At 45.3% G+C, this 22085-nt stretch overlaps 1 protein-coding gene across 7 annotated transcripts in view; it reads left to right on the top strand.

Annotated features, from left to right (window-relative positions):
- tbc1d1 (TBC1 (tre-2/USP6, BUB2, cdc16) domain family, member 1) overlaps nucleotides 1-22085 on the top strand; it is a 262797-nt gene that overhangs the window by 67926 nt on the left and 172786 nt on the right. The window contains exon 1 of one of the 7 annotated variants that reach the window (XM_067988933.1): nucleotides 20189-20456. The exons of the other annotated variants lie outside the window; for them this stretch is intronic. Coding sequence (XP_067845034.1) covers nucleotides 20406-20456 — 51 coding nt within the window. The 5' untranslated portion in view covers nucleotides 20189-20405. Of the gene's footprint in view, nucleotides 1-20188; nucleotides 20457-22085 lie in introns of those variants that run through there. 7 annotated transcript variants of the gene reach the window in all.

Genomic DNA, 22085 nt, shown 5'->3' with positions numbered 1-22085 from the left:
AAAAAAGCATATGGGATCCTGGGCTTTAGAAGCATAGAGTACAAAAGCAAGGAGGTTATGATGAACCTTTTATAAAACACTGGTTCAGCCACAACTGGAGTATTGTGTCTAATTCTGGGCAGCGCACTTTAGAAAGGATTTGAAGGCCTCAGAGATGGGTGCAGAAAAGATTTACTAGAATGGTTCCAGGGATGAGGGACTTCAGTTATGCGGACAGACTGGAGAAACTGGGGTTGCTCTCCTTAGAGCAGAGAAGGTTGAGAGGAGATTTGATAGAGGTATTCAGAATCATGAAGGGTTTAGACAGAGTAGATAGAACGAAACTGATCCCATTGGTGGAAGGATTGAGAACCAGAGGGCATAGATTTAAGGTGATTGGCAAAAGAACCAAAGGCGACATGAGGAAAAGCTTTTTTACGCAGCGAGTGGTTGTGATCTGGAATGCACTGCCTGAAAGGATGGTGGAGACAGATTCAGTCGTGGCTTTCAAAAGGGAATTGGATAAGTACTTGAAAGGAAAACATTTCCAGGGCTACGGGGAAAAGGCGGGGGAGTGGGACGAGCCTGATTGCTTTTTCAGAGAGCCGGCACGGACTCGACAGGCCGAATGGCCTCCTTCTGTGCTGTAACCATTCTATGATTCTATAAACATTTATGTAGTTGTCCAAGCTTGCTGCTCTGTGAGCGGCTAAAAATGCTATTCGGAGATAAAAAAGAAACAAAGGGGGGTGGGGGGTATAAATCACTGAATCCAATAGAAACTCAACTCTATGCAATGCAAATACTTTGTAGTTGTGCTGGACAATAAAGATTGACTTGGGTCAGGTTGATAACACAAGTGAGAACCAGGCAGAATATAGAAAGTTCAGAGGGGAAGTGCCAAAGGAAATAAGAGGGGCAAAGAGAGAGAATGAGAATAGACTGGCGACCAACATAAAAGGGAATCCAGAAGTCTTCTACAGACATGTAAACAGGTAGTAAGAGGAAGGTGGAGCCGATCAGGGACCATAAAGGAGATCTACTCATGGAGGCAGAGGGGATGGCTGAGGTACTAAATGAGTACTTTGCATCTGTCTTTACCAAGGAAGAAGATGCTGCCAGAGTCTCAGTAAAGGAAGATATAGATGAGATACTGGATGGGCTAAAAATTGATAAAGAAGAGGTACTTGAAAGGCTATCTGTACTTAAAGTAGATAAGTCACCCGGTCCGGATGGGATGCATCCTAGGTTGCTGAGGGGAGTAAGGGTGGAAATTGCGGAGGTGCTGGCTATAATCTTCCAAACGTCCGTAGATACGGGGGTGGTGCCAGAGGACTGGAGAATTGCAAATGTTACACCCTTGTTCAAAAAAGGTTGTAAGGATAAACCCAGCAACGACAGGCCAGTCAGTTTGACCTCGGTGGTGGGGAAACTTTTAGAAACGAAATCCGGGACAGAATTAACAGTCACTTGGACGAGGGTAGATTTTTTTATTCATTCATGGAATGTGGGCGTCGCTGGCAAGGCCAGCATTTATTTGGAGACTCCTAATACAATCAAGGAGAGTCAACATAGTTTTATGAAGGGGAAATTGTGTCTGACAAATTTATTAGAGTTCTTTGAGGAAGTAACAGGCAGGGTGGATAAAGGGGAACCAATGGATGCAGTATATTTGGATTTCCAAAAGGCATTTGAAATGGTGCCTCATCAAAGATTACTGCACAAGATAAGAGCTCATGGTGTTGGGGGTAATATACTGGCATGGATAGAGGATTGGCTAACAGAAAACAAAGAGTCAGGATAAAAGGGTCATTTTCAAAATGGTAATCTGTAACTAATGGGGTGCCGCAGGGATCAGTGCTGGGGCCTCAACTATTTACAATATATATCAATGACTTGGATGAAGGAACAGAGTGCCTTGTGGCCAAATCTGCTGATGATACAAAGATGGGAGGAAAAGCAAGTTGCGATGAGGACACAGAGTGTCTGCAAAGGGATATTGACAGGTTAAGCGAATGGGCAAAAATTTAGCAGATGGAATATAATGTGGCAAAATGTGAAGTCATCCACTTTGGGAGGAAAAATAAAAAAGCAAAATATTATTTGAATGGAGAAATACTACAAAATGCTGCGGTACAGAGGGATCTGGGTGTCCTCGTACGTGAAACACAAAAAGTCAACATACAGGTGCAGCAGGAAATCCGGAAGGCAAACGGAATATTGGCCTTTTATTTCTAGGGGGATGGATTATAAAAGCAGGGACGTCATGCTACAACTGTACAGGGTGCTGGTGAGACCACACCTGGAGTACTACGTACAGTTCTGGTGCCCTTATTTAACGAAGGACATACTTGCATTGGAGGCAGTTCAGAGAACGTTCAACAGGTTAATTCCTGGTATGGAAGGGTTGTCTTATGAGGAAAGATTGAACAGGTTGGGTCTATACTTATTGGAGTTTAGAAGAATGAGAGGAGACCTTATTGAAACATACAATATTCTGAGGGGACTCGATAGGGTAGATGCTGAGAGGATGTTACCCCTCATGGGGGAATCTAAAACTAGGCGGCATAGTCTCAGAATAAGAGATCGCCTGTTTAAGACGGAAATGAGGAGGAATTCCTTCTCCCAGAGGGCCGTGAATCTTTGGAATTCTTTACCCCAAAAAGCTGTGGAGGCTGAGTCATTGAATACATTCAAGGCTGAGTTAGACAAATTTTTGATCAGCAAGGGAGTCAAAGGATATGGGGAAAGGGCGGGAAAGTGGAGTTGAAGTAAAAATCAGATCAGCCATGATCTCGTTAAATGGTGGAGCAGGTTCGAGGGGCCGAATGGCCTACTCATGCTCCTATCTCTTATGGTCTTATTGCCCATCCCTAACTACCCTTGAGAAGGTGGTGGTGAGCCGCCTTCTTGAACCACTGCAGTCCTTGTGGGGAAGGTTCTCCCACAGTGCTGTTAGGAAGGGAGTTCCAGGATTTTGACCCAGCGACGATGAAGGAACGGCGATACATTTCCAAGTCGGGATGGTGTGTGACTTGGAGGGGAACGTGCAGGTGGTGTTGTTCCCATGTGCCTGCTGCTCTTGTCCTTCCAGGTGGTAGAGGTAGTGGGTTTGGAGGTGCTGTCGAAGAAGCCTTGGCGAGTTGCTGCAGTGCATCCTGTGGATGGTACACACTGCAGCTTCAGTGCGCCGGTGGTGAAGGGAATGAATGTTTAGGGTGGTGGATGGGGTGCCAATCAAGCAGGCTGCTTTGTCCTGGATTGTGTTGAGCTTCTTGAGTGTTGTTGGAGCTGCACTCATCCAAGCAAGTGGAGAGTATTCCATCACACTCCTGACTTGTGCCTTGTAGATGGTGGAAAGGCTTTGGGGAGTCAGAAGGTGAGTCACTCGCCACAGAATACCCAGCCTCTGACTTGCTCTTGTAGCCACAGTATTTATATGGCTGGTCCAGTTAAGTTTCTGGTCAATGGTGACCCCCAGGATGTTGATGGTGGGGGATTCGGTGATGGTAATGCCGTTGAATGTCAAGGGGAGGTGGTTAGACTCTCTCTTGTTGGAGATGGTCATTGCCTGGCACTTGTGTGGCGCGAATGTTACTTGCCACTTATGAGCCCAAGCCTGGATGTTGTCCAGGTCTTGCTGCACGTGGGCTTGGACTGCTTCATTATTTGAGGGGTTGCGAATGGAACTTAACACTGTGCAATCATCAGCGAACATTCCCATTTCTGACCTTATGATGGAGGGAAGGTCATTGATGAAGCAGCTGAAGATGGTTGGGCCATCTTCATGATTAGGGAACGCCTAGGATTTGTTCAAGGCAAATTGTGTTTAACTAACCTGATAGAGTTTTTTGATGAGGTAACAGAGAGGGTAGATGAGGGCAATGCAGTTGATGTGGTGTATATGGATTTTCAAAAGATGCTTGATAAAGTGCTGCACGGTAGGCTTATCATCAAGATTGCTGCCCATGGAATAAAGGGGGCAGTAGCAACACGGATACAGAATTGGCTAAGGGACAGGAAACAGAAAATAGTGGTGAACGGTTGTTTTTCGGACTGGAGGGAGGTGTACAGTGTTGTTCCCTAGGGGTCAGTGCTGGGACCACTGCTTTTCTTGATATGTATTAACGACTTGGACTTGGGTATACAGGGTACAATTTCAAAATTTGCAGATGACACCAAATTTGGAAGGGTAGTCAACAGTGAGGAGTATAGTGATAGACTTCAAGAGGATCTGGACAGACTGGTGGCATGGGGGGACATGTGGCAGATGAAATTTAACGCGGAAAAATGCGAAGTGATATATTTCAGTAGGAAGAATGAGGAGAGGCAATATAAACTAGAGGGCACAACTCTAAAAGGGGTACAGGAACAGAGATCTGGCAGTATATGTACACAAATCATTGAAGATGGGTAGGGCAGGTTGAGAAAGTGGTTAAAAGAGTACAAAAGTATGGAAGTCATGATGAACCTTTATAAAACACTGATTTGGCCACAACTGGAGTACTGTGTCCAGTTCTGGGCACCGCACTTTAGGAAAGATGTGAAGGCCTTAGAAAGGGTGCAGAAAAGATTTACTAGAATGATTCCAGGGATGAGGGACTTTAGTTACGTGGATAGACTGGAGAAGCTGGGGTTGTTCTCCTTAGAACAGAGATGGTTGCGAGGAGATTTGATAGAGGTATTCAAAATCATGAATGATCTGGACAGAGTAGATAGAGAGAAACTGTTCCCATTGGCGGAAGGGTCAAGAACCAGAGGACATAGATTTAAGGTGATTGGCATAAGAACCAAAGGTGACATCAGGAAAAACTTTTTTACACAGCGATTGGTTAGGATCTGGAATGCACTGCCCGAGGGGGTGGTGGAGGCAGTTTCAATCATGGCCTTCAAAAGGGAACTGGATAAGTACTTGAAAGGAAAAAATTTGCAGGGCTATGGGGAAAGGGCAGGGGAGTGGGACTAGCTGGATTGCTTTGCATAGAGCTGGCTCAGACTCGATGGGCCGAATGGCCTCCTTCCGTGCTGTAACCTTTCTATGATTCTATGATTTTTATATTAATTTGATGCTTTTACCCTTTTGGTGGCCAATTTTAGCCTCTCCACTGGAAGGTAGAAGAGTAGCTGGATTTATTAAAATGATTTTCTGCAGCACACAAGCACTACAACTAGTTCCAACTTGTATACTTAACTGCTTTGCCACCGACTTCAAGGATTTTGTTGCGAGCAAAGTAAATAGGGTATAAGAAATTATTCTCTCACATGATTAGGATAACATGCAAAATAATTCTCACTTCATTTAAAAAAAATCTAGCTTTGTTTTTGCAAATCAAAAGCTTGGCAACAAGTGAAGTATTGTGTAGAAGCTCCAGGAGATTGAAAATTTTTGTTGTAAAATTGAACAGCCAGATTACTTTGGTGGAAAATTGCTTTGGTAGTTTAACGGAGAGCTGAAGCACCCACTTCACTTTATTTTGGGAGGTACACTTTTTTTTTAAAAAGGCTTGATTAAATGCAGTAAGATGCCATCTACATCAATTTGGGAGACAACCCTGCTTAAGTAATTTATTAAATTCCAATATTTATATTAATTCGCCATGGAAACTGGTGGACAGTAAGACTTTAAAACAAATTCTGTGATGCTTACAACTGCATTTTCAAACTCCCAATTTACTAGCCCTTGGCCCTCCATTGCTCCATGATACTTCTGCTATCAATCTGCTCAATCACTCCCTCATCTCCGCCTTTGATGCCCTTGTATCCAGTAAAACTCTTACTCTCTCTCTCTGGTCATTTCCCCTGGTATGGTCCCCACCTTCACGTTCTCAAGTGCAAGAGGCGCAGACTTTAAAGTATCTGGCGCACAACTGGTTTAGCCATACATTGCTGGATCTGGCTGGACCACATCAAACACTACTCTCCACTGCCAAAGCTGCTATTCCAGGATCATCCTGGAATGTAAAAATAACTCCTGGCTTCTTTTCTCCACTACTAACCGGCTCCTTAAATCCCTCTCCCCTGCCCTCTCCACCCTCGCCTCCAACAGCAAGTGGGAAGAGCTCATTACATACAATTACATAGAATTTTGCAGCACAGAAACAGGCCATTCGGCCTAACGGGTCTGTGCTGGTGTTTATGCTGCACACTATCTCCTCCCATCTTGCTTCATCTCACTCTTTCAACATATCCTTTTATTCCTTTCTCTCTCATGTGCTTATCTAGCTTCCCCTTAAATGCAGCTGCACTATTTGCCTCAACCACTCCTTGTGGTAGTGAGTTCCACATTCTTGCCACTCTTTGGGTAAAGACGTTTCTCCTGAATTCCTTATTGGATTTATTAGTGACTATTTTATATTTATGGCCCCTAATTCTGGACTCTCCCACAAGTGGAAACATCTTCTCTATGTCTACCCTATCTAACCCTTGATAATATCGTTCATATCGTTCACCTGACGAAGGAGGAAGCCTCCGAAAGCTTGTGAATTTAAAATAAAATTGTTGGACTATAAATTGGTGTTGTAAAATTGTTTACAATTGTCAACCCCAGTCCATCACCGGCATCTCCACATCTTGATAATATTAAAGATTGCTATCAGGTCATCCCTCAGTCTTGTTTCTAATGAAAAGAGCCCCAGCCTGTTCAGTCTTTCCTGATAGTTGTACCCTCCCATTTCTGGTATCATTTTTGTGAATCTTTTTTGCACCTTCACCAGTGCCTCTATATCCTTTTTGTAATATGGAGACTAGAACTGTGTATGTGGTCCTCCTTTTCACTAAGATTGAGACTATCTGTTCAGCAGTCTCTGCCGCATCACCCCTCCCCTTGCCCATCAAGCCCTGAACCTGCATATTTCTCTAGATTTTCTCTTAACTCTCCTCATGCCTTCCGTGAGCTCATCTTATCCATGAGACCCATCCTGCTACCCTCTCCACCCTATTCCCACTAAACTGCTGATCACCCAAAACCTCTTCCTGGCCCCCATGCTAGCTGACATTGTAAACGGTTCCCTCTCCTTAGGCACTATTTCTCCCCCCTCCTCCCTTTTCAAAACTGCTGTCATCACATCCCTCCTCAAAAAACCCACCCTTGACCCCTGTGTCCTTGCCAACTATTACCCCATCTCCAACCTCCCTTTCCTCTTCAAAGTCCTTGTACGTGTTGTCACCTCTCAAATCCGCACCCATCTTTTCAGCAACTCCATGTTTGAACCTATCCAAGCAGGGTTCTGCCCCTGCCACAGAACTGAAACAGCCCTAAGTCAATGTCACAAATGACATCCTCTGTACGATGGTGCACTATCCCTCCTCCATCCTCTCAGCCTGTCTGCAGCCTTTGACATGGTTGACCACAGTATCCTCCTCCAACACCTCTGCTCCGTTGTCCATCTGAGTGGAACTGCCCTTGCCTGGTTCTACTCTTACCTATCCAATCTGCTGCAATAGCTTCTCTTCCCACCTCCACACTGTTGCCTCTGGAGTCTCCCAAGAATCTATCCTTGGCCTCCTCCTATTCCCCATTTACATGCTGCCTCTTGTCACGTCTTTGGATGATGTTGCCATGAGGTTCCGAGGTCCTGAGCCGACTCAGCTCTACCTCGCCACCGCTACCTCTCTTGACCGCTGCACTGCATCTCTGTTGTCAGCCTGCCTGTCTGACAAACAGTCCTGGATGAGCCACAATTTCCTCCAATTAAACTTTGGGAAGACAGAAGCCATTGTCTTTTATCCCCGCCACAAACTCCATTCCCTCACCACTGATTCCAGCCACTGTCTCAGGCTGAACCAGACTGTTTGGAAGCTCAGCATCCTATTTGACCCCAAGCTGAGCTTCTGACCTCTCATCCTTTTCATCACAAAGACCGCCGACCTCCATCTCCACTCCTGCCTCAACCCATCTGCTGCTGCAACCTCCAAACCGATCTGATGTTGTCACTTCCAAGCTCGACTTTTGCAATGTTCTGGCTGGCCTCCTGCCCTCCACCATCCATAAATTTGAGCTCATCCAAAATTCTGCAGCCTATATCTTAAACGGCACCATGTCCCATTCACCCATCACCTCTGTGGTCGATGGCTCCTGGACCACAAATGCCTTATTTAAAATGAGCGAGTGTAAAAGTCAAGGCTGAAGCATTTGCAACCTTCTTCAGCCAGAAGTGCCGAATGGATGATCCATCTCAGCCTCCTCCCGATATCCCCACCATCACAGAAGCCAGTCTTCGGCCAATTCGATTCACTCCATGTGATATCAAGAAACAGCTGAGTGCACTGGATACAGCAAAGGCTATGGGCCCCGACAACATCCCGGCTGTAGTGCTGAAGACTTGTGCTCCAGAACTAGCTGCGCCTCTAGCCAAGCTGTTCCAGTACAGCTACAACACTGGCATCTACCCGACAATGAGGAAAATTGCCCAGGTATGTCCTGTCCACAAAAAGCAGGACAAATCCAATCCGGCCAATTACCGCCCCATCAGTCTACTCTCAATCATCAGCAAAGTGATGGAAGGTGTCGTCGACAGTGCTATCAAGCGGCACTTACTCACCAATAACCTGCACACCGATGCTCAGTTTGGGTTCCGCCAGGACCACTCGGCTCCAGACCTCATTACAGCCTTGGTCCAAACATGGACAAAAGAGCAGAATTCCAGAGGAGAGGTGAGAGTGACTGCCCTTGACATCAAGGCAGCATTTGACCGAGTGTGGCACCAAGGAGCCCTAGTAAAATTGAAGTCAATGGGAATCAGGAGGAAAACTCTCCAGTAGCTGGAGTCATACCTAGCACAAAGGAAGATGGTAGTGGTTGTTGGAGGCCAATCATCTCAGCTCCAGGACATTGCTGCAGGAGTTCCTCAGGACAGTGTCCTAGGTCCAACCAACTTCAGCTGCTTCATCAATGACCTTCCCTCCATCATAAGGTCAGAAATGGGGATGTTTGCTGATGACTGCACAGTGTTCAGTTCCATTCGCAACCCCTCAGATAATGAAGCAGTCCGTGCCCGCATGCAGCAAGACCTGGACAACATCCAGGCTTGGGCTGATAAGTAGCAAGTAACATTTGCTCCAGACAAGTGCAAGGCAATGACCATCTCCAACAAGAGAGAGTCCAACCACCTCCCCTTGACATTCAACGGCATTACCATTGCCGAATCCCCCACCATCTACATCCTGGGGGTCACCATTGACCAGAAACTTAACTGGACCAGCCATATAAATACTGTGGCTGCAAGAGCAGGTCAGAGGCTGGGTATTCTGCAGCGAGTGACTCACCTCCTGACTCCCCAAAGCCTTTCCACCATCTACATGGCACAAGTCAGGAATGTGATGGAATACTCTCCACTTGCCTGGATGAGTGCAGCTCCAACAACACTCAAGAAGCTCGACACCATCCAGGACAAAGCAGCCCGCTTGATTGGCACCCCATCCACCACCCTAAACATTCACTCCTTTCACCACCGGCGCACAGTGGCTGCAGTGTGTACCATCCACAGGATGCACTGCAGCAACTCGCCAAGGCTTCTTCGACAGCACTTCCCAAACCCGCGACCTCTACCACCTAGAAGGACATGGGCAGCAGGTACATGGGAACAACACCACCTGCACGTTCCCCTCCAAGTCACACACCATCCCGACTTGGAAATGTATCGCCGTTCCTTCATCGTCGCTGGGTCAAAATCCTGGAACTCCCTTCCCAACAGCACTGTGGGAGAACCTTTACCACACAGACTGCAGCGGTTCAAGAAGGCAGCTCACCACCACCTTCTCAAGGGCAATTAGGTATGGGCAATAAATGCCGGCCTTACCAGCGACGCCCACACCCCATGAACGAATAAAAGAAAACTCCAGGATGTTGATGGTGGGGGATTCAGCGATGGTAATGCTATGGAATGTCAACGGGAGGTGGTTAGACTCTCTCTTGTTGGAGATGGCCATTACCTGGCACTTGTCTGGCGCGAATGTTACTTGCCATTTATCAGCCCAAGCCTGGATGTTGTCTAGGCCTTGCTGCATTCGGGCATGGACTGCTTCCTTATTTCAGGGGTCGCGAATGGAACTGAACACTGTGCAATCATCAGCAAACATCCCCACTTCTGACCTTATTATGGAGGGAAGGTTATTGATGAAGCAGCTGAAGATGGTTGGGCCTCGGACACTGCCCTGAGGAACTCCTGCAGCGATATCCTGGGGCTGAGATGATTGGCCTCCAACAACTACTATCATCTTCCTTTGTGCTAGGTATGACTCTAGCCACTGGAGAGTTTTCCCTCTGATTCCCATTGACTTCAATTTTACTCGGGCTCCTTAGTGTCACACTCGATGAAATACTGCCTTGATGTCAAGGGCACCTCACCTCTCCTCCTCTCACTCCTCGTTTAAAACCCTCCTCAAACCTACCTTTTCGACCAAGTTTTTAATCACGCCTCCTAAAATCTATTTTAGTCTATTAATTTTTGTCAGATTTAGCTTCTGACGTTTTCTTACATTAAAAGAGCTGTATAAATGCAAGTCGTTGTTGATATTGAGATCTAGCAGTGTATGGAAAAGGAATGACATTCCTCCCGCAGTGCTGTGTCCTAGCGTTTATTAGTGAACTCACTATTCCAAATTCCTTGAAATTGCAATTTTGTGTTTTATTTAATTTTTTATTTAATGAAAGTCAGCATGGATTTGTGAAAGGAAAATCGTGCTTAACTACCTTTATTGAGTTCTTTGATGAAGTAACGGAGAGAGTGGATGAGGGTAGTGTGGTTGATGTTGTGTATATGGACTTTCAAAAGGCATTTGATAAAGTACCAAATAATAGACTTGTTAGCAAAATTAAAGCCCATGGGATTAAAGGGACAGTGGCAGCGTGGATACAAAATTGGCTACGGGACAGAAAGCAGAGAGTAGTGGTTGTTTTTCAGACTGGAGAGAAGTATACAGTGGTGTTCCCCAGGTGTCGGTATCAGGACCACTGCTCTTTTTGATGTATACTAATGATCTGGACTTGGGTATAGAGGGTATAATTTCAAAGTTTGCAGGTGACACAAAACTTGGAAATGTAGTAAACAACATGGAGGATAGTAACAGACTTCAGGGGGACATAGACAGGCTGGTGAAATGGGCAGACAGATGGCAGATGAAATTTAACACAAAGAAGCGTGAAGTGATACATTTCGGCAAGAAGAGGTGAGGAAATATAAACTAAATGGTACAATTTTAAAGGGGGTACAGGAACAGAGAGACCTGGGGGTGCACATACACAAATCTTTGAAGGTGGCAGGACAAGTTGAGAAGGCTGTTAAAGCCCAGGATCCCGTATGCTTTTTTATTAATACAGGCATAGAGTACAAGAACAAGGAAGTTATGCTAAACCTTTATAAAACACTGGTTCGGCATCATTTGGAGTTTTGTGTTCAATTCTGGGCACCACACTTTAGGAAGGATGTCAAGGCCTTGGAGAGTAATGTGGAGTGACTGGAGAAGCTGGGGTTGTTCTCCTTAGAGCAGAGAAGGTTAAGGGGAGATTTGATAAAGGTGTTCAAAATCATGAACGATTTTGACAGAGTAAATAAGGAGAAAATGTTTCCAGTGGCAGAAGAGTCGGTAACTAGAGGACACAGATTTAAGGTAATTGGCAAAAGAACCAGAGTCGACATGAGGAAACATTTTTTTTTACGCAGCGAGTTGTTATGATCTGGAATGCACTGCCTGAAAGGGTGGTGGAAGCAGATTCAACAGTAACTTTCAAAAGGGAATTGGATAAATACTTGAAGGGGAAAAAATTTGCAGGGCTATAGGGAAAGAGCAGGGGAGTGGGACTAATTGGTTGGCTCTTCCAAAGAGCTGGCACAGGCACAATGGGCTGAATGGCCTCCTTTTGTGCTGTATCATACTATGATACGCACAGTAAGGCAGGCCCAGTAAATATTCCTGCCGGATTCTTGAGTAAAAACCTGAGTAATGTTTCTAATTGGAATTGTTTTCTTTCCCATCTCCCCGTCCCTTCAGTCTCAGTGATTGATTCCATGCGAGGATATGGTTGCCCTGCATCTGCTCTTCATGTTCGAGCCTAGATGCGGGCACTCCTACCAAAGACTGCAGGCGAAGGATATTTACTCCCTCCCCCCATCAAAGAAAAACCCCAGTAGATAGTGAGGCCAGTTATTCCTACTACTGTGATTGCCACCACCAACCTGGTTGTTGGCCTACTCGGTATGAACCACTGATTGAATTTGATTTGTTCCTGGGATGTAAGGCGATGCTGGCAAGGCCGCATTTATTGCCTGTTCCCAGTGGATCACCGCTTTGAAGCAATTGTTTGTACAACCAAGAGGCCATTTCAGAGGGCATTAAGAATCAACCGCACAATGTGGACTTGGGTTATGTGTAAGCCAGGCAGGGGTAAGGGTGGTGGGTTCCCTCCCCTAACCATAATCTAGCAGATTTAATTAATTTTGATTCTAGCCTGAAAATTACCAGATTTATTGCATTTGATGTCACAGTTTGTCACGGTGACCTTTGAACTTGCACACTGAGTTGCTGGGCTATAACCGCTACACTACAGTACCCTGCATTTCACGACAATCTATTTGGCTTTCTTTCTGTACATGGCCGTTGGCTGATGTTTTGATGGAAATTGAAAATATGCAAATGACATGACTCTTCTGTGCAAGCGTAACTTAAAAACTGAATGAATTTATATGTTCTGAATATTTGAAGGAGAACTTTGAAAATCTCTCCGGTTCGGTGTGACATTATGTTCATGATCTCTTCCACATCTATGATTTAATTTCAAAATCTTCTATTGTGAGTCTCTTGTATTCTAGAACTGAGGAGTAGTTCTTTAGTGTGTGAGGGATTGAAAAACTGCTTTCACAGTAAATCTAAAGTTAGAGACGCTTACATTTATGGATAGATTAAAAGCAAAAAGTACCTCTGACCAAACTTAATAACCTGCTCGACCGTTAATGGTGCTCCTGATTTCGACAAGACTGTCAACAACCTGTAAACCTGGTTTAAAATTAGCCTCAGAATGGATGAGAACTTTTAACTGAGATATTGTAGAAAGACAATAACATAAGTAATTACTTTTGATCTTGCTACAGTTCTAGCTGTGGAAAAGGCCTCCCAAGCATTAGAATAAACAAATTCTCAATGGAAAATTCCTGCCTTTTTCCCACCCTATTCTAAAGCAACTGTTTCTTAAAATATTTTTGTTGAATGATTGTACTGAGATGTTTATCAGGAAGGCTTCTCAAAATAACTCTTTGGCATAGCTTTCTCTGAAAGCAACTTCATCTGTTTTTTTAAAAATTAGCTGGAGTATTGCTAGCAAGTCACCTGTACTTAATGTAAACTGCAAATTTTAACCTCCATTTTACATTTTTATTTTCCTTTTTTGCTATTTCTACTCAATTTTGTTGAAACTGACTAGAATTTGTAGACACAATTTTCAGATTGATTTGATACATTTAAGCACCATGGTTGAAGTTTGGCCAGTGCAATAAATGATATTGAAAACAATATTAATGTTAAAATGGTCTCCTGTTGAAATCTGAGGCTTATTTTCATGGTGCTAAGTGGTCACCCATTCAGTGACCAGCAAGAAAACAAGTATTATCTTGGGGGTTCAATGATCCTGGGTGGCCATATGTACATAAATGTGTTAGGTACAAGCTCGCTGTTGGCAAGCTTGTTGCTAGTTTTGAAGTTAGCAATTCTTTGGAATCTGTTTTGCAATGGCAAAGGATGGCTCTGTTACTTGCTGATAAGAGAACTTGCCATTGACATTTGTGATAAACTGGTCCAGAGTTTGTTGATGCTTATCTGCTTATGTTAAAGTAATATCAGTCATGCAAGTGCAAAATTTGTTTGCATTAGACATTTGATTTCCTTTTTAGTGTCAATTAATTCTATGTGCTAAAATCCTGTAATTTTTTTGCTCCATAGGTTTCCAGCAAATTGACAAATCACTAACAAATTGACATATTTATTTTAATAATATGCTTCCTGTAAATGTGGCACTTTTTCCTGCCATGTTATTTTCATCACGTCTTCATATTTTTCTGTCACACTTAAACATGGTATTTTCAGCCCTGTTTGTCTATATCTTTTTTTTTGCCTTGTGGTTTATTCTGACTGTGATCATTGGGGCTCTTGGGGGTGATTTTAGGGGACAGTTGCAGCTGCGTTGGGGGCAGGGGAGGTCCGAAAATCCCGTTCGGGTTCGGAAGCCGGCTCCAACGCGCCGACTTCCGAGATTTCCAGGGACCCACCTGTGTGCGTGCAGGCGACCCGAAACCGGAAGTCCCACTGGCAATTAAAGCTGGTGGGATGATAGTTAAAGAGCAAAATGTACCTCATTGAGGTACTTAAGGCACTTTACCTGTGACAGATGAAGGGATTAGAAAGATTTTTAACTTACCTGGGCGGCTTGCCCACTGCTTCTGACTCACGCCTGGTGAAACCAGACGTGAAGGGCCGGATCAGGGAAAAAGAGACTAAATAAATTTTTAAAAAACATGCAAGTTAGTGAAAACACTAAATGTACCTACCTTTGAAACCTGCTCCAATGTCTCCTGCTCCGATGTCCCCTTCTTCACCCTCCCGATATCCCCCCTCTCTCTTTCCCCCCCCCCACCCCCCCCAGTCTTCCAGTCCAGCGCCGGATGCATCTCGCTCCCTCTCTTTCTCGCCCCTCCCCCCCCCCTCATGTTGCAGCTCTTGACGGCAGTCAGCCTGTCAGTCAGTCTAGCTGCCGGGCGCGAAACCCAGAGGACGTTAACTACTATCAATCAACGTGTGATCGCGTCGGAAACGTAAGTTTGGTTCATGCGGGTTTGCCACGCGCACCTTCGCCCCTCGCCCCCCCCCCCCCCACCTGCACCCTGCTGCCAACCATGGTAAAATTGAGCCCTTTGTCTCCCAGGTCCATGTCCAGCTCCCACTTTGTGACCTGCAAGCAGCAGCTCTCAGCAACCCCAGGTATATTTTCAGAATTTTAAATTGATTTCCTGTAATTCTTCAGGCTTCTTAACTTAAACATTTTATTATTATTGGGATATGGGTATCACTGGCAGGGCCACCACTTATTGCCCAACCCTAGTTGCCCTTGCAAAGGTGGTGGTGAGCCTTCTACTTGAACTGTTGCAGTCCATGTGGTGAGGGTACTCCCACAGTGCCATTCGGTAGGGAATTCCAGGATTTTGACCGAAAAACAATGAAGGAACGGCGATATATGTCCCAAGTCAGATTAATGTGTAACTTGGAGGTGATGGTGTTCCCATGCGTCTGCTGCCCATGTCCTTCTAGATGGTAGATATTGTGGGTTTGGTGGTTGATGTCGAAGAAAATGATTTTTTTATGTATTTAAAAAAATATGTATTTTATTAATGAAATTCTTAGAATCCAATCGCTGTGGCTTCAACTGCTTCAGTGGGGCTTTTTCATCTCACACATTATCCCTATTTCACCTTCTCACCTGCAACTCAGCACAAAATCTTTTGCCATTTAAATTTTTTTATGGCATTGTGAGAACCAGGTAACTGCTCCATGGCTCTGCGCTCTTGTATAACCCTTTTGCGTCTCACTTGCACCCCTGTTCAAACCCCACCAGAACATTGCTCAATCCTTGCCACAAGAAAAATCACCTACAAGCTAAACTAAAGGCTGAAAAACAAATTACATCAGAAACAAAGAAGGAGACAGGAAAAGTCCCAGCAAAATGAATTTAAAAGAAAATTGTAGAAAAAAAAATTGCTTCACAGCCAGGAACTGCAAGGATGAAGCCATCACCACAGTGACACAGCAAAAAACACTGTAGGAGACAAAACAGGAATCGAAGAGGAGAGAATAAAGAACTGAGACAAAATTAAAGACTGGGGAGGGCGGGAAAGCAAACTCGGGCCGGATGAAAGAAATTTCTCCCCTCAATACTGCCTGCCTTTCTCCTCTTAACCCCAGGTATGTCCTGTATCCTTCAACCTCCAAATAAACATTGATCCCAAGACCCTCTCCCAATCCTGTCACATAGTTGGACACTCCTCCCAATACTTCCAGTCCCCACAACCCATCCCACACCAATGATTCTCCTCCTTTCAGAGCCTAGCATCCCTTCTACTCCCCAATGGTGACACCTCCCCATTGTTCAAACATGGCAGCACCACCATGTCACTACCACAATCCATCATTCACCACTGCTACATCCCTAAAACATACTCCCACACCCTGAAACCTTCCTGTGCCACTCCCAAAGCTATATTGCCACCTTCCCAATGCATCCATAAGCTGCCACACCCAGTACTGCAACACATCCACTTAACTCCAAAGATCTCCCCAAACATTTTGCTCCGTGTCCTAGATTTTGAAAAAGGTTTAAAAAAAAATCAGTACGTTGATTACATAACTCAGCACATCATCCAACTCACCGTGAGCAACATCACAGGCAATCCTCTCCTAATGTAATAAAAACCTTACATTTACAGGTAATGTACTTATATGCAACACTTCCCATCATTACTTTTCTGTCTAGCACACTTTCTATTTTTAACTCTATCTCTTATCTTTATCTCTGGGTCGTTCTTCCAATGTAACTCACTCCAGCTCTGGTCCTCCCAGCTTATGGGAGGCACTGTTCTCAAATCTACCACTACAACAATAGTCACAACAACTTACATTTATGTAGCACCTTCATCAGAGTGAAACATCCCAAGGCGCTTCACAGGAGCGATTTTCAAACAAAATTTGACCTCACGCCACATAAGGAGACGTTAGGACAGCTTGGTCAAAGAGGTAGGTTTTAACGAGCATCTTAAAGAAGGATGTGGAGATGCCGGTGATGGACTGGGGTTGACAATTGTAAACAATTTTACAACACCAAGTTATAGTCCAGCAATTTTATTTTTAATCCCACAAGCTTTCGGAGGCTTCCTCCTTCCTCGGGTGGTGTGGAAAGAGAAGGAGAGAGAGGTGGAGAGTTTTAGGAAGGGAATTCCAGAGCTTACGGCCTAGGCAGCTGTAAGCACGTCCGCCAATGGTGATTGATTAAAATCGGGGATGCGCAAGAGGCAAGAATTGGAGGAGCTGCAGAGATCTCTGAGGGTTGTAGGGCTGGAGGAGGTTGCAGAGATAGGGAGGGGTGGGGCTGTGGAGGGATTTGAAAGCAAGGATGAGAATTTTAAAATTGAGGCGTTGCTGGACTGGAAGCCAATGTAGGTCGGTGAGCACAGGGGTGATTTTTCCCTCTTTCTCCCCCCCCCCCACCAAATACTTTCCTGGCTATTTTACATTGGTTCTGAGCCCTAGGCCCCAAATAAATAGTTTTTAGTCTGAATTCTGAATGGGAGATCCTCCGTATGGTAGCAAGTATGTTGACAAATAGTTTAAAGTTGTATTGTGGTGGGTGGGGTATAGTATTGAAGTGCCTGTAAGGATTTAATTTTCTACCCCCTCCACTTAAAAAAAAATTCATGTATTTGATTTACGTGGTGGGGAACTTGTAAAGTTGTTTCTGTTACCCTTCATTGGGCAATCTAGTTTGGTTCACTCATAAAAGGGGAGAGGGATAAACCCGGTAACTACTGGCCAGTCAGTCTAATGTTGGTGGTGGGAAACAATAATCTGAGACAAATTTAATTGTCACTTGAAACCAAATGGGTTGATAAATGACGGCCAGCATGGTTTGTTAAAGGACAATTGTGTTTGAGTAACTTGATTTAGTTCTTCGATGAAGTAACAGAGAGTTGATGAAGGTAGTCCGATTGATTTTGTATATTATGGACTTTCAAAAGGTGTTTGATAAAGTACCACATAATAGAGTTGTTAGCAAAATTGAAGCCCAGGGGATTAAAGAGATAGTGGCAGCAGGGATACGAAATTGGCTAAGGTACAGAAAACAGAGTAGTGGTGAACGGTTGTTTTTCAGACTGGAGGGAAGTATACAGTGGTGTTCCCCAGGGGCTTGGTGTTGGGACCACTGCTCTTTTTGATATGTATTAATGATCTGGACTCTGGTATAGTGGGCATAATTTCAAAGTTTGTAAATAACACAAAACTTGTAAATGTAATAAACAATGAGGCTAGAAACAGATTTCAGAAGGACATAAGACAGACTGGTGAAATGGGCAGACATATGGCAGATGCAATTTAACGCAGAGAAGTGTGAAGTGATGCATTTTGGCAGGAAGAACGAGGAGAGGCAATATAAACTAAATGTACAATTCTAAAGGGGGTGCAGGAACAGAGACCTGGGTGTGGTCTGTTATGCCAGACCTTTTATAAAACATTGAGTGAGCCTCAGCTGGAGTATTGTGTTCAATTCTGGGCACCACGCTTTAGGAATGATGTCAAGGCCTTCGAGAGGGTGCAAAGGAGATTTACTAGAATGGTACCGGGGATGAGGGACTTTGGTTATGTGGAGGGACTGGAGAAGCTGGGTTTGTTCTTCTTAGAGCAGTGAAGGTTAAGGGGAGATTTAATAGAGGTGTTCAAAATCCTGAAGGGCTTTGATGAGTAAATAAGGAGAAACTGTTTCCAGTGGCAGATGGGTCGGCAACCAGAGGACACAGATTTAAAGTAATTGGCAAAAGAAGCAGAGGATGAGATGAGGAGAATTTTTATTTATGCAGTGATTTGTAATGATCTGGAATGCACTGCCTGAAAGGGTGGTGGAAGCAGATTCAGTAATAAATCTCAAAGGGGAATTGGATAAATATTTGAATGAGAAAAGTTTGCAGGGCTATGGGGAATGGCACTAATTGGATAGCTCCTTCAAAGAGTCGGCACAGGCACGATGGGCTGAATGGCCTCCTTCTGTGCTGTGTCATTCTATGATTCTATATCATAGTGGACTCAAAACCAGTACACTTCTCCAAGAAAATAGCCCAAGATTCAGGAGCTTATAGTCTGTCCTTGAAAGTTATTGAAAATGAAGTGAAAGTGATTTTAAATAAAGTCTCCCTTCAATTTCCTTCCCTGCTGCCCTGAATGCTGGGGCTGTGAGCTCCCAATGGGTGGTTCTCAAACAGCTGGTGGCAGCCCCTAAGTGAATTTGCTGGATTTACTAAGGCCGGTGGCCAGGAAGAGCCAGTTCTTTTTTTAAATCAGGTCTTCCATGGTTTAGAATTTGGAACTTGCTACCACATCGAGTAGTTGAGGCGACGAGCATAGATATATTTAAGGGGGAGCTAGATAAGTACAAGAGGGGGAAAGGAATAGAAGGATATCTTGATAGGTAGGGTGAGATGAAGTAAGGTGGGAGGAGGCTCGTGTGGAGCATAAACACTGGCATAGTTGGGCCGAATGGCCTGTTTCTGTGCTGTAATGTCTATGTAATTCCAGCTGGTCTTAAGCAAATTGACACGTTTATTTTGGGGGGTTGCTGCCATTTGTGTGAGACCTGCATATTGGGAGTGAGCAGGACTAACACAGGTCTTACATGATCTAGAAGCAGCTTCTGACAGGTACGTGAGCCTGCATGGTGAGTACCGTGAGGCTTTTGGAATGAGGGGAGGAGGAATTCATGGCTGAGCCCAATCCTGTCCACAAACCTGCACTTTGCACGTTTTTCTAGCCGGAATCACAGGTTACTGATCAGAAGAGGGAAATCTGGCTGTATGGTTCTGCCCACCTGCAGTTTGACCCAGCTTCATATGCTGATCTTGGGGCCGAACCCAGAAGTTCTTTTTTGCATCGGTCACTGTAACCCAATCGCTCCCATATCAGATAGAAATGTTAGTAGAGCTGCTCTGGCAATAATAGAAAAACATAAAAATTCTCCCGAGGGAGGGATATAATATGTACTTCAATTCTTAATTGTTTTAAATGAGAAGACAAAATATCCTCAATTTGATAAAATAACATACAAGTTCCTTTAAATTCTGTTGCCTTGGATGATCAAAATCTTGTGCTTCTCCCTTCCTAACTGCCTTTCTAAAGATTTATCTGCAGTAAAACTGAAGATTTAATTTCCCTTGCTTTGTTTGGAGGTATTTTTGAGGTTTTTAATCAGGTACAGTACTCTCAATAGTGATCTCCCCCCTCCCCCCGCCCCATCATCACTATTTGAAATTGCAGTACTATTTATCAGCAGACCTATTTGAATTGCATCTGTCGTCATGTATTTACACAAGGCTGTCAAGCGAGAACTTCCACATTTCACAAGCTTCCTGACTAATGTGCAGTATGCTCTGTTGGTTGAGCTGCTCGATGTGGGCGGGTGTGTTCTCTCGGGGCCTAAACACATTCTCTTCACAAAGTGCGGCTTGAAAGGCCGCTGAAAGTCTGATTGTGAAAGGCGAGGGTGGGGAGACGAGATGATGACCTCACGCGTAAGGAAAGCTGGGATCTGTACAAACTGCTCCGTGGTCTGCAGGCACTTTCTGTTTGGTTTAAGTTTGAGAGGAAAGCCAGCTCCACATTTATGCTTGGTCCAATGTAGTTAAAGGTGTATGTTAACTGCACACTTTACAATGGCACCATTGTTCAGCTGGGTGGCAAAGGTAAGGAGCATATATATATATATATATATATATATATATATAATATACATACAGTCTGTCTAGATTTTATATCATTTGTTACCGAATTAATGATGGATACTAATCCCACGACTGCTGTGGGAGTGAACAACATACCAGGTGTAGAAGGTACACTTCTGTGAACCTGGAATGATTGGGCCTGTGTACTGCTGGGATCTAATTAGCTTTGTTTGGACTGGTTTCTAACTTTTTTCCTACAAGAAGCTTTCCAAACCCAAGCTTGAAGCTAAACTAAGATATGATTTGTTTTGAATTGAAATGCAGTGTTTTTAAGTTGTTTGTTTCAGGCTTTGACTTTGAATTTGAACTGAAACTAGCTTTGGTTGAACTTTTAAAAAAAAAATATAAGGCTTCTTTGTTTATTTCTACTATACGGCCGTTGATCCTGTTCTTTGTTCTCTGCAAAGTTAGTGTATACACTTATTTAATACATGTTTAATATATATATACATTCTGCTTAGTTCCTGGCCAGCTGGACACTGGACTGTCAGTATTGGTGCTTCTCAGTCGGGAAGCACTGACACAAATCTGCAAACAAACGGACTCCTTCCCTGTACCCCCTGAACATTTGAGGTGCAGGATCATTTTTTAAAAATCATTGTGGGAGGGATGGCTTAAAGTGTTCACTAATGAAAGAATAGTAGTGCCCTCAACACAAAATAATTCGTGAAATTTGGTTTTAGCAACAGCAACTTACACAGCACCTTAAATGAAGCAAAATATCCCAAGGTGCTTCACTAGAGAGAATCGGGACAAGTGGACACAGGCCATGAATTGGGAGAAGAGCTGGGGGGAGGGGCACGCGAGGCCACGGTTGAGGGGGGGGGAGTCGAGCGAGGCCACGGTTGAGGGGGGGAGGGGCGAGCGAGGCCACGGGTGAAGGGGGAGAGTCGAGCGAGGCCACGGGTGAAGGGGGAAGAGTCGAGCGAGGCCACGGGTGAAGGGGGAGAGTCGAGCGAGGCCACGGGTGAAGGGGGAGGGGCGCGCGAGGCCACGGTTGAAGTGGGGGGAGGGGCGAGGGAGGCCACGGTTGAAGGGTGAGGGGCGAACGAGGCCACGCTTGAAGGGGGGTGGGGGAGGGGCGAGCGAGGCCACGGTTGAGGGGGGGGAGGGGCGAGCGAGGCCACGGTTGAGGGGGGGGAGGGGCGAGCGAGGCCACGGTTGAGGGGGGGAGGGGCGAGCAAGGCCACGGTTGAAAGGGAGGGGCGAGGAGGCCACGGTTGAAGGGTGAGGGGCGAACGAGGCCACGCTTGAAGGGGGTGGGGGAGGGGCGAGCGAGGCCACGGTTGAGGGGGGAGGGGCGAGCGAGGCCACGGTTGAGGGGGGGAGGGGCGAGCGAGGCCACGGTTGAGGGGGGGAGGGGCGAGCGAGGCCACGGTTGAGGGGGGAGGGACGAGCGAGGCCGCGGTTGAGAGGGGAGGGGCGAGCGAGGCCACGGTTGAGGGGGGGGGCGAGCGAGGCCACGGTTGGGGGGGGGGCGAGCGAGGCCACGGTTGAGGGGGGGGAGGGGCGAGCGAGGCCACGGTTGAGGGGGGGAGGGGCGAGCGAGGCCACGGTTGAGGGGGGGAGGGGCGAGCGAGGCCACGGTTG

The sequence above is a fragment of the Heptranchias perlo genome, chromosome 1, assembly GCF_035084215.1.
Source record: "Heptranchias perlo isolate sHepPer1 chromosome 1, sHepPer1.hap1, whole genome shotgun sequence".
NCBI lineage: Eukaryota > Metazoa > Chordata > Chondrichthyes > Hexanchiformes > Hexanchidae > Heptranchias > Heptranchias perlo.
Note: the sequence above shows the minus strand (reverse complement) of the source record. Positions and strands in the feature narration are given on the sequence as shown.